A 13,643-nucleotide genomic window follows, 5' to 3' on the forward strand; every position below is an offset into this window, starting at 1 on the left:
TCATTCATTCATTCATTCATTCATTCATTCATTCATTCTAAATCTTTGAACTGGTCAACCTTCCTCGCCATCATCTCTTCCTTCAGTAGCAACCAAGACGGCTTGTACTTCTTATTTCTATGGACCAGTGGATATTTGAATGCTTGGCTACGAGGTTCAAAAGCAGACTGAGTCAGAGATAACTTCCTCCTTAGTACCTCCTCGTTTATGTCTTTTTTATCTCTGTATCTATCCAGGTATCTGTCGTAATATCATGATACCAGTGTGGCGATGAAGGCGATTGTGATGGTTGAGATGGTTGTAAGGATAACGAGATAGTATCATTATGATTATGATGATGATTAAGATAGTTTTAATGACAATGCATAGTATCATTATGATATCGTTATGATTGTGATGGTGATGATGGTTGTAAAGATAATGAGATAGTATCATTACTGACTATGACGGCTACCTAGCGATGATAACTTTGATAATGAGGATAAAATTATTACATAGCAGAAAACTAAAAAATAAAAAAATATATAACCATTTAAAATTATTACAAATAAAAAGAAACATTGAAACGAACACAAACAGGACAGTGAAATTAGATAGATGTTTCAAATTTGCGTTTAAAACACTAACACATTGAAAGGTTCATTGTGGGGGTACTTTTTGGCCGGGGGATGGTAGGCAGTGGGGTGATTGTATTCATAAACAGGCTCACCCATGTCTAAATTATGACATTAATTATAATAATAATTTTGAATAATTTTTAAAAAAACCCGACCTAGATTTTCTCGATAATATTTCCTGACACTTTCGTCCCACTGACTTTGAAAGAATGCCAAAGAATGTGGAATCAGATTTTTTTCATGAGTCTTGAAAAATTTTGATGTGCTAAACTGTCTTTGCTCTAATCTAAATAATGAATGAAACGAACCAAATAAACGAATAGTTAGGACTTCAAAGAAATGAAACAGCATAGATAAATCAAAGTTATAGATCCTAAAATTAAAAAATGGAAAACCTATAACAATAGCCAAAAGAAGAAACCGAATAAAACAAACAAAAAGAGCAAGACAGAGAAAAAAAAACCTTCTCACCTCTTGGCACCATCGTCACTTGAAACTCTATTCACAGATTTAAAATCGTCCACATTATTTTGTTTAAACAGTATAAACACATTCCTATGGTAACCAGTACCCATTGGTGTAATTGGAGGCATATACTTTACAAGGGTTTGACCTTTTGAGAGGTCATTGCCAGGAATGTTCACCCTGTAAAATTCAAATTTCTCAGAATATGTACAATCTAGGTGTAATTAGTAATTGTGAGATAGGTTATGGAATTAATATAATGTTATATATTGATTTATTTATAATATATTTATACAAAAATTAATGATTGATACAGACACAAGCCAATGAATGTATTCTTGATTTTGATTGGTCAGATTTTCATCAGGATTTGTCATAAGCACCGCCCACAACTCATCTGGTCGGCTGCTGAAAGTGACCTGTGGTTCCTTGTTAGCCTATTGGGTTTATTTTGAAATAGAATAAAATTTATTTTGATAAATAATCAGTAAATTAATGAAAAACAAGAATGAAAAAAAGGACAAAAAAGTAAAATTTAAATTTTTTTTAATAAAAATCATTATTAAAAAAAATTTAAATAAACCAAAAAAAACCTCATTTGGTAGAACAAAATTTCCCCAGTAAACAGGTGTTACATATTCATCATCATAATCATAATGAACTTTTAGTTCTTTGGTGGGGTAGAAATAATTACCATCAAATAAATCTTTATAAATATTGTAATGGTCAGCTATTGTTCTGATATGCTGTGGGCCAAGTTCCTCTAGCCAATCACATTTAACCTCTTTTAATGGCACTTGTACTAAATGTATTAGGGAAGATTAATTTTTGAGTTGATTTTATTTGAAAGTTTGAAACAGTATAAAAGTAATAAATTAGTAATAATTAATAAAAAACATTAAATAATAACTGACATGTTTTTAGTCTAGATTGTTTCTCTAATTCTTTATTTTTTCTATTTTTTAGAGCTGTTTGTAGAATTAGTTCTTTGTTAGCAGTCTTGTTAATAAAGCATTCATCATTGGCCCCAATGTTCTTAACAACGGGATCTATAACTGCAGTTGTTTGGTCTCTATCATTTTTCAAGTCCAACTCTGCCATTTCAATTTCAATTAAACAATTTAAATAAATTACGTTAAGTTACTAACTTCTGTAGGTAGCACGATCAAAATGCTTTTAATTAATTTAATAAATAACATATAAAATTAAATGTAAAAACGAACTTTGCATTCTTTCTTCAAAAGAATCAGCATGCTCTGGAAAGTCAAATTTGCCTGATTTGATTAGGATACTTTTGCCGCCTAGCCATTCCGGGGGTTGAATTGTGTAAAATCGTAGTGAAGTTTTATAAATGAATTCACGAAGGCGGATGCATTTGTGTAAGTTTTTAAAGTTGCATGTTAAGCGGGCCGACATTTTGTTTGTTTAGTTTTCAAAACTGAATTTCGGTTACAAACATTGACAAAGCTTGAAAATAATTAAGAGAATTACATCCAACTTATTGATAAAAGGTAATTACAAGATAATAATAAAACACCATTAAAGTAATAACATTGTCATATATGAAAAATTGTTTTTTCTATTAAAAAACGACATTTAAATGACCTTTTTCTGCACTTTAAATGAAAGAAAAATTTAGCCTGTTGAGTAGATTAATCTTTGGCTACGTTACATATAAAACGGATATCCGTTGTTAAAAGTTTAATGGTCCTTCGTAGATTATCGCTGCGTAGTTCAAACAAATTTTCTTTTCTTATTTCGCCACTAATTTCCGAAAACAGGCAAGATGTTGTTAAGTGCCGTCAAAGCCATCACCAAAACGGAAAATTTTGGTCCGAAGTCGAGTAGTAGTAGTGCCTCGTCCAGGTTAGCCTTTTTTCTTTTTTGTTCTTATGTGGCTTCTTGTTTTAATTTAATTTAAAATTTTAAATATTTTTACTTTCACATTATTTCTCAACTGAAATTTTAAGTTGATGTTTTTGGAAATTAGTCCCTCATTCATAATTGTTTAAATTAAAACTTCTGAACTGAAAATTTTTGCACATAACAGCGCAGGGATGAGGCACTTGTCCATACAACTGCGCACCGGGCCTCGGCATTGGTCCTGATGTGACCCACGCCGTACACAATCAATTGTCTCATAAGCAGGCAGAGGGCAACGGTGTGGGGGATCTTAAAGAGCCCCCTGTCAAGGGAAGAGTGAGCAAGAACAGTGAAAGCAGTGAAGATGAGGAGATTTTGATGGATTTGGCTAGGGAAGAGTCAACAAGGAAAGGAATAACTGGCAACTTTTCTGATGTTCTCGAGGGTATGATGGCCAAGAATGAGTTTGTTCAGATGTCAAACCCAGTGTACATCACATTCAATGTTGAGATCAAAAGAGATATGGTGTTCAACTGGAGAGCCATGTACCTGGGGCACAAGTTGTTTGTTGAAATTCCCAAGTCTACACTGCCAAGCTGTTCTAAGGAAAGGTTTGTTTCATAATTCTCCCGACCATTCAAGTTATTCTCGAATACCCTTGTTGGTCGCTAATTTAACTTTAAATTATACCTCTTAGCTTCATAATGTTGTTGGAGTATGCTGAAGATGTCTTAAGGTGCAGTCATGTAATTATTTGCTTCAAGAAGGACAGGCCAGATAGAGGTTCAACAATTCTTTCTTAATATTTTCATATTATTGTCTTCCAACATTTTCTTATCAAATAATCGAAACAGGAATATAAATGCTTTTATTTTCAAAAATTTTTAAAAATTGTCACACCCCACAGAGAATCTGGTGAAGATCTTCATGTTCCTGGGCTTCCATCTGGTTCCTCCAGGGCATGTTCTGGCTCCTTCGTCGTCAGGCAACATAATGTACCTGGCCTATGCTGTCGATGACGACAGTGATGATGGAGAGTTTTGAATGTTTCAGCGTACTACTCGAGTTGTGGATTCTTTGATTAAGGGTTGTTTTGAATTGGAATTATAGTGTGGTTGGTTTGGTTGCCTTCTGCTGTACTTCTGTGAGACAACGTGACATTTTGTTAAATTTGTTTTTATTCATAAATTTGTAGAATTATTAATTTGAATGGCTGGTGATTGTTATCAAAATTTAATTACATATACAAAACTTTTTTGTTTTATTGCATTTTAACATGCACATTTCTTGTTTTTTTTTATTATGCTTACCAAATAGTTGGAAGAGAATAGCGATGTGATTGTGTACGGATGTTTTTTAAAAATATTTGCCGAGAGAGAAATTGGAAGATGAGAAAGAGAGAGAAAGAGAGAGAGATGTTAGATTTGTTATGATGTATTAATTTCACCATTTAAAGAGATCATCACGATAAATCTTGAATGTACATATGCTTTATCTACAAATAATCTGCTTGTGTTGTGATGAAGACGATATTTATTCTGATAACTGATAAAAAAGAATAAGCCTTCTACCTACATTGTTAGTAAACTTATTGGCTGCACAATCCTTTTTACTAGCTAACTATGTATGTGTGTATGGATGGAGATTTTTGAGTAATTTTAGATTGACAATATGAGTGATTAGATAGCTCTGCTTATTTGTGTACAGTTCAGGTAACAGTACTATTTATGATCATATCAATTAATGATGGTGGGATTTTTCTGGAGGGTCATTATATTTAATTAGATTGCTTGTGGTGAACTGTAGAATACATGCATCGTTTGTTTAATGAAGTATATTGCATGTTTTCTTCATTTGTGTGTGTGTGTGTTAAAAGTAGGTGACACTCGGAGTTGAGTGATAGTAGCACACGGTAGTCAATATTTTTGCACTTATTTTTATTTGTCCTTATATTATCATAATATTACTACTATTATTTCTGTTTATTCTTTGATTCAGCATATTATCAGCAACAACAGCAAAAAGATCATTAATATTATCATTGTTTTGTTTCTATTAATTTGGTGAGCATAATTCTTGATGGTAATCTTTCTTTTGAAGGTGCAAATTTGTGGTTGGCATGTGATTGCACGTGTGCATGCGTGTGTGTGTGTGTGTACGTGTTTGATTGTTTTTTGGGTTTGTAAGTAATTTGGTTGTTTGTCGGGTGGTGGAATTTTGTGATGTGAGCTTATTGAGACACATTGATGAACAGATAATACAAAAAAAATTACCAAAAAAAAACATTTAAAAAAATTAATGACAAAAAATTTACATTGTATTCCATATGTCTGTAGTGTTTACGTTGGAGTATTTTGTTTATTCACTGGTTTTATTTCTCCTTTCAGTTTTCTGCTAGTAATCCTACCTTTTCATTCATTCATACGTATGAAATATACCTTCATATATATGAATGAATGAAATATACATATACATTCTTATATATGAATATATATATATATATATATATATACGTATGTAAACAGGCTAATATATATATATATATAGTGTGTGTGTTTGTGACTGCTTAAATTTTCAAATTCCCAAAGTCTTACTACTTATATGGTATTTGTAAGTTTGCTGGTACGTCATGTCAGGCCATATTCATACATACACGTGTAATGGTTAAATTCTGGTCTTGTTATTTTCAATATAGACATATGCAATGTAGGCGTACATACATACACATGTGTACGTACATTCGGTTGAAATTTTGTTAGATATGCATCCAGATCATAATAGTAGTCAATAGTTATTTGGATATTGACATATATGTATTATATATAATTTATATTCAAGTATAAATATGATTGCCTAATGTGTATTTAAATATTAGTAGTGACGATATATGTATATTAGTAAAGTGATGGTGTTTTAAAGGTTTTACATGTCATGGTGACTTTTAAAGATTATCAATTATCATAAATTTAACTATTTTGGTTTTAACTGATTTGAAATTGTCACTCATTCATTTATTTATTCATTGGTTATTCGTTCATTCAATGGTTGTTCATTCATTCAATGGTTATTCATTCATTCAATGGTTATTCATTTTTAGTTGAGCCTAATCCTATTTCAAATTTGTTACAGGACAATTCAAAATGTTTTTCTTTTCAGTTGTCATAAATAAAAATAGCAAAACGTTTTTACAGGCTCTGATGGTATTTAGATGTAACGATAGGTTACTATAATTTCAATAACGAGGTGCCGGACTAACAACCATTTAACACAAATTTATTTCAAAGATAAATTTTGCTTATTTCAACGACAGCGTTAAAAAACAATTTGTGATGAAATGTCGCTCCCAAAGATAACTGTTCTTCTCTTCAAATTTCTCTCAAGACCACATCCAATTTCACCATTTTGTTAGCTCTATAACAGAAATAATCCCTTATGTTTTCGAGATAGTTGGTCCTGGAATTGTGACTACTATCCCCATTAAGCATGAGATGTAGAATTGATTTGATGGTAGCTTTTTGATTCTTTTGCCTCTTCATCCATTCGTGAAAAGTTAGACCGGTTTTGAAGTACAAGACCTACAATGTAGAAGTCAGTTTACTGTCGTTTTTCATCACATACGGCAACAACCAAAGGCGTGTCGAGGTTTGAAAACATTCAATGTTATAGTTTTTTTTTCTCATCGTATGTTCATCAATTAATCAATCGATTTGCATAGTAACGTACCATATATGTAATACTAAGTACTATGTATACTATGTAGATAATAATCAAATAATAATAAATAAACAATAATAATAATAAACTACTAACAATGCATATCAAGATGACAAAAGATAACACGAGGAAGCCACAAGCAGCGAAGGAAGCGAAGACGATGACGGCGTTTGACCTGTTCGTCAAGGTCAGGTAACTGCAGAAGTACAACGTCATGCATGACATCAGTGCCATGCTGACGTTTAGAATGAAGAACCACACTCTGTTTGGTTAGTCGGTTGGTTGGATGGATGGTTGGTTGGTTGGATGGCTGGTTGGTTGGTTGGATGGTTGGTTGGATGAATGTTTGGTTGGATGGTTGGATGGCTGGTTGGTTGGTTGGATGGCTGGTTGGTTGGTTGGATGGTTGGTTGGTTGGATGGATGGTTGGCTGGTTGGTAAGTTAGTTATAGGAATGGCAAAATATTGAAAACATATGGGCAGGCATTTGTAATGAACCTATTTTTAAGGCCGATGCAGTTGTTAACGTAGTAGCAGTGATGATCGAAAACGGACACACATCTGTGTTAGGTTTGTTTTGTTCTGATGGAGTCTAATTGTCCAAACATACTCCTATACACAGAGTAAGAGAGTAGACAAACACACACACACTACACACACACACACACACATACAAACAAACCTTCTACATTTAAAACAATGCTTAGATCTAGCATGCCTAGCTAGCTTGCACACATGACAGAGTTGGGAGAATGTTAAAATCGTCTCTCTTATACCGGCCAGCATCGTCAGATGACTACCGTATGACTTTTCAACGTCTTCTTTGTAACTTTTTACCTAAATAAATAAAAAACATATCGAAGTTTGTATTTTTATTTTACGTTTACACCGCACACACAAAGACACACACACACGCACACACACACAACACATTACACGTGAGTTGTGGGCTGAATTTGTATTCAAACGCTGCCCTAACCATCATATTTACTAACTTACACACATACACTTGTCATACATTCGACAATAAAAAAAAAATAATGAACTTTTTGAATGACGGATTCGTAGAGAGAGGGATTTCGAAGATCCACATCAATGTAGCCCGGATCGCATCTGTTCGTCTGGCTCAGAGATACCCAGAAAGTAAGATTAAGCATGAAGAAGCACACGTGTACGTGAGCTATTTCTCGCCAAGTCTGCTGAAAACACTGAAAGAGAACAAAGTTGAAAATGATATTTTATTTACGTTTTAGTTTTTTGTCTGTTTTTAACTCTCCAGAAAACAATAAAAATTGATGCGAAAATTAAAGCCATCCACACCACACACACACGCACGCACACGTACAAACATACAAACGAGAATGTAATATAGAGGGTATGCAAAAATTGCTATGTATCCCGTCGTCAAGAGCGGCTTATTGAATTGAATGAGGAGCCAAACTGGGAGAAACCTGGAAAAAAATTTATGACAATGGTTCTTGTAATCAGATCTAATTTTATTTATTATGGATTGTTTATAATAATAAAAATAATAATAACAAATAATAATAACAAATAACAATAATAATAATAAATAATCTAATAATAATAATAACAACAATAAAAACAATAACAACGTGAAATTACGTTAAATTTTTTATTAAAGTTGGTCGTCGCGTTTCTCTTTGACAGCCATATTCATGATCAAAATTATTATTATTATTAACATAATTATTCTTGTTATTATTATTATTATTATGCATAATTTTAGAGAGGAAAGACGAGCATCTAAAATTTCTTTGCCTCCTAGCCAATGAGAGAGCAGTATTCCCACTTACATCTTCATCTTCTACACCCACTCCATCCTGAATAAAAATAATAATAAATAATAATAACAAATAATAATAATAATAAATAACCTAACTAACCACCACACATAACTCTCTGACAATATTAAGTGCCCCGTTCAGGCAAGCGTGGTGCAGAGGTCTTCTCATATCTAGGTCAGGTTGATTCGGTTCGAGGCCAAAGATAATTAATAATCTTGCCGTTGTGTAGTGACCTAGTTTAATTAATTATTGGTATTTATGATTAGAATGGATGAATAAATGAATGAATGAATGGATGAGTGGATGAATGAATGAATGAACGAATGAATGAATGAATGAATGGATAGATGAGTGGATGGATGAATGAATGATGTTGAAAGTAATGAAGGTAATTTTATTTATTACAAATTGTTTAAAGTAAAAATGACACCAAGATAGCAGGCCCAGTGCAAACTGTTGTGGCCGTCGTTGTCTACCACCTTCTGAAAAGTTTCAATCAATCAATCAATCAATCCACTAATCAATCAATCCACTAATCAATCAATCCACTAATCAAACAAACAAGCAATCAATCGACCAACGAATCAGTCAACCAACGAACCAGTCAACCATCGAAATCAGTTACACAATCAATCTCTACTAGTCTAGATTCGAGTCGATTTTTTAAAAAACTTTTCATTCATACCATAAAGTAATAAAACTAACAGCAATAATAATATCATCAATAATCAAAACAACATTAATAATAACAACAACAATGAAGATGAATTGAAATAAACATGACGCACAATAGAGGCCCCATGCGATATAAGAAACGCCACCATGACGTTATTTCCGGTTTGAGATGCAACCATCAATGGTGATCTTCCCAATCTATCTGGGGTATCAACTGGCACCCCACTCTGCAACAAATGCAACATATCTAACTAAACTCATTGAAATATTTCAAATTAAAATAATAATTAAGTAAGAAGAACAAAGTGTGATCTTCACCTTCAGCAATAAATAAACAACCTCAAAATGACCTTTATAAACTGCCCAATGTATTGGTCTCTGGCCATCGGAATTTTGGCTGGGTTCATTTAAGGAACCATCTGCTACACTAAATAAAAGTAGATCGATGAAACATCGAACTAGTTCTACTGAACCGCAAAAACAGACCCAATGAAATGGCGTACAGCCCATGTCGTCAACGGTTTTTAAAATTTCGCAGCCGTGTAATTCTGTGTAGCGAAGAACTTTTAAAGTCTCTCTGGATAGAATGGTGAAAATATTTTGTGCTCTTATAGAAAGAAATAAACTATTAAAAATAGTAATAATTAATCAAATAATAAAAGGTGTTTGTCAGCTGGTTGAAAAGGCGTTAAAAAATTTAATTAAATGAAAATCATTTACGCTTCATTAAATATTAAATTAATAACCCATTTACCCATATTTTACAAGATCGAAAAAATCTCGAACGTCTGGCTCGTTTGAGACTATTAAATTCGCCATTCTCAACGGAGAAACTTACTTGACTGACAACAAAGTCCTAATGAAACTAAGAGGAAAAACCGTCAAATTTAAAAGTGTTATCAAATGTGGTATCAAAGACTATGAATGTATGTATGTATGTGTTCTGCTCCTACTACTACTGCTGCTGCTAAAGTTATTACCACTGCTGCTGCTACTACTACTACTACTATCACAGCTATTCAAATGATAGTGGACTGTTCTAATAATAGAATGATTTTAGATGTGCTAGAATCACTCCTTTTAGAATGATTAGGATTTTAGGGAATTAACTATTTAAAAATTGCTAGATAGGCGCGAATATGGTTTATCTCTGCGTTTGAATCCGGTCACTACTACACCATCCCGCCACATTAATTTTTATTGAAATCTTTTCCATTATCATTTTCATCCTCATCATTCTCAGTTGTCGTTATCACCAACTTCATCACCATTGTCATCACAAATTTCAGCATCATCATTATTTTTATTTGTTCCCCAATTAATGTGGACCCCGACACGGATCAGCAACCTGAAAAAAACTGGTGGAAAATTTGAAAAACCCAGGAAAACCAGTGGGAAAGTGGGGGTCAGTCCTTGGAACCTTTGAAGCGGAATATCTCGGAAACTACTGGTCAGAATGAAAAATGGTTGATTTTTGGCAAGAAAGCTTGAGCAAAGAAGCAGGAATGACGCGACGAACATTTTGGTGGTTTCAGAGTTGGAGTCGGTTAAGGTTTATGCGCTAGCAACAGCAAAGCGACTGATGATTAGCTCGAAATAATATTATTCTTATTATTACTATTATTTATATGATTTGTTTATCATGTTTACCAGCTGCGTACAAAAGCAACACTTTACATTAACGACCCCAATGTTATTTTTCAGTCAATTGATCAACATATGTAACGTTACTTCTCCGTTATAAATAATTTTTTCATTTAAAAAACACCATCTCAAGCGCAATTTATTATTATTTTATTGATTTTATTAATACTAATCTTATTATTACTACTATAACTGTTTAGATTTTTGTTCTCTTTTGATGTTGTTGTCGTAGAAAATTCATTTCTTGACATAGCCATCATGTTTTTCAATCTGCTAAATCGCTACCACCACTGCTACTACTGCTGCTGCTGCTACTACTACTACTACTACCACCACAACTACTACTACTACTAGTGGTAGTAAATGATTTCATGATATTGCCATGATATTTTTCATTTAATAAAATGAATTTTTGTGGAGAAGAAAAATTAGATCGCAAAAAGAAGATCATCTAATCTCAGTCTATCAAAACACTTTAACACACACACGCACACGCACAAACTCTCGGCTAAAGAAAAAATCTTCAAGATGATAAAAATATCATCATCTCGAGTTATATGTAATGAAAATAACATCACGCATATGACAAAAATCGATCAAACGTTACATTCACATCATGTTACACGTTAATAAAAATCCTCTCAGAAAAAAATACATAAAATCATTTTCCTACATATAATAAAATAAATAAATAAATATATAATAAATTTATTTTTCTTCAGAATTTTTTGAAAATAGCATTATTTTTCTAGTCGTTCGAGTTGTTCAGGGCCAAATCACGCAGCGAAAACATAACATCTGTGGCAGTAACTAGAAATCTTTCTAACTTACTAGCCATACTAACTTACTAACTATACTAACTTAATGAAGATACAAAAATACTACCTAAAGATACTACTTGACAATGTTTTATAACCGAGCCGTTACTTTCTATATAAAGATCCTCACTTTGCCCATTAAGTCAGATGCTAAATTGTCCGGTTTTGTTAAGAGTGAAGTTAGTTTTTCTATTTCTCTTTCTTCACTTCAAGTTTTTTCATTTTTAAATTATTTTTTTTGCTACAATGAATGGAAGTTTAATGTGTCTCTTGTTAGATTAAGGAAATAATGAAGACTGTATTTTTTTCTTATAATTTTTTCGTTGAAATGCACTGATAACCTTTTATTTTTGTTGATTATGCCATGATATGTTTTTGACAGCGCTTTTGAGATTCTTTGAATTAACGCTTTATTAAATTTTTCATTAATATTAATAATAATAACATTTAGGGCCATAATGTTAAATGTTATTAATGATACAACATGATGACGTTGTAATATAACCAAATACAGTCTCCACTCTGAACACAACCGATAATGGCGAATTGGAAGCTGAAAGTCTGTTTAATATTAATAATATTCTTATCAAATGGTACGCAACTTGAAGTATCAATTTTTAAATAGATGTCTATTTTGTTTACGTGATCAATTTTCTTCTTTAAATTTATTCAAAGAAATTTTTCTCTTCAGTTTTTGCAAGCAGTGATGCCGGTTATGGGCAGTGGAGTGAATGGACAGTTGACCCGGAGGACCCCAATACCAAAAATCGGCAACGTGAATGTTTGGACGAAAGCAAGGGTTGCGATGGTAAACTACTACTGCTACTACTTTTACTACCACTGCTACAACTGCTGCTGCCGCTACTTCTAATACTACTGCTACTATTAAAACAAATGACTGCTACATTTCTGTTGAATGTTGAAATATACTTTAGGCAATTCTGACGAATCAGTAACGGAAATAATAACCATACATACCACGTACGTGAACGGCACATCCGGTAGCAGTGGAGGTCTCTCTTCATTGTCCAGTTCCAATTCCGGAACGTCTGGATCATCGGGAACGTCTGGATCCTGGTCGATCGGTACCTCGGGATCTTCCAAAAATTCAAGTTCCTCCGTTTCCTACTCGTCTGTTTATTCATCGTCATCCTCATCGTCATCCTCGTATTCATTGCGATTTGGTTAGTCACTTCGTATAATTTATCAATATTTCTGCTAGCTATGATGATGAAAAATTAATTCGAACTGAAAAGCACTAGAGCTAGAGTTTTTTTTTATAAATTTGTTAACACTGTTTTTATTTCCACTCATTTTAAATTTTATCTCTTAGGCGAAAGCTGGGAGTACGAAGAATATGGTTCTTATTCAGTTGACGAAGATACTCCAGATAGTAAGTAGAACGTTTGTACCGTGATGAATGAAATGATATATATTGTCGTAACACCTCACAAGACAGGACCATCAAGTACATTGCAATACCGCGCAATTTAGAAACAACATCACATATAATATAACATCATGTAATACAAAACAATAATTCAAACAATCCTTCATGTTCTCATTCTCTTTCTCTCTTTCTCTTTCTCTCTCTCTCTCTCTCTCTCTCTCTCTCTCTCTCTCTCTTTCAAACTCTTTTTATATCGGTAATAATTATGGTCATGATGACAGCAAAGATAATGGTGATGTTAGATTTATAAAATAGCTAAAATGAATAAATATGAATAAAAGTTTAAAAAAATTGTGACAGAGGAAATTGAGGAGGTCCTTGCAGATTGGGACCCCTGGACGCAATGGGCTCTTGGAGATGAAGGATGGCAACTCCGAAACAGAACTTGCAAGAATGAGAAAGCAAAACCAAAAGGTCCATGCCGTGGTCTCGATCATCAGAGGAGAAGGAAGACATCCAGCACTAACCTGGAGGAATGGGACTACTTTGACGATGGTCATTATGCGCTGGATTTTTTTTCTGCTGAATAAACACCTTATTGAATTGAACCAGATAACCTAATATTGTAATGAGTTTTGTGCTATTTCAT

The 13,643-nt window shown here is 33.1% G+C and overlaps 3 protein-coding genes across 3 annotated transcripts; 1 reads left to right on the forward strand and 2 right to left on the reverse strand.

Moving 5' to 3' along the window:
- Positions 1-32: 32 nt before the first annotated feature.
- HELRODRAFT_80148 (hypothetical protein) lies at positions 33-1,882 on the reverse strand (the record flags this gene model as incomplete). The annotated part of the gene is made up of 6 exons (XM_009019936.1): positions 33-240; positions 628-715; positions 773-903; positions 1,089-1,262; positions 1,401-1,519; positions 1,676-1,882. Coding segments are annotated over 6 exons (927 nt in total), but the record flags the coding sequence as incomplete, so codon positions are not given.
- A 1,585-nt stretch (positions 1,883-3,467) lies between these two features.
- HELRODRAFT_79864 (hypothetical protein) lies at positions 3,468-3,989 on the forward strand (the record flags this gene model as incomplete). The annotated part of the gene is made up of 3 exons (XM_009019937.1): positions 3,468-3,556; positions 3,643-3,728; positions 3,853-3,989. The coding sequence occupies 3 exons, from the start codon at positions 3,468-3,470 to the stop codon at positions 3,987-3,989; spliced, it is 312 nt and encodes a 103-aa protein (XP_009018185.1).
- Positions 3,990-6,310: 2,321 nt separating this feature from the next.
- HELRODRAFT_173323 (hypothetical protein) lies at positions 6,311-9,652 on the reverse strand (the record flags this gene model as incomplete). The annotated part of the gene is made up of 7 exons (XM_009019938.1): positions 6,311-6,520; positions 6,756-6,834; positions 7,342-7,496; positions 7,706-7,867; positions 8,477-8,503; positions 8,567-8,637; positions 9,493-9,652. 7 exons carry the CDS (start codon positions 9,650-9,652, stop codon positions 6,311-6,313), a joined length of 864 nt encoding a protein of 287 aa, XP_009018186.1.
- Between the last annotated feature and the right edge of the window lie 3,991 nt (positions 9,653-13,643).

This window comes from Helobdella robusta (genome assembly GCF_000326865.2).
Source record: "Helobdella robusta unplaced genomic scaffold HELROscaffold_26, whole genome shotgun sequence".
NCBI lineage: Eukaryota > Metazoa > Annelida > Clitellata > Rhynchobdellida > Glossiphoniidae > Helobdella > Helobdella robusta.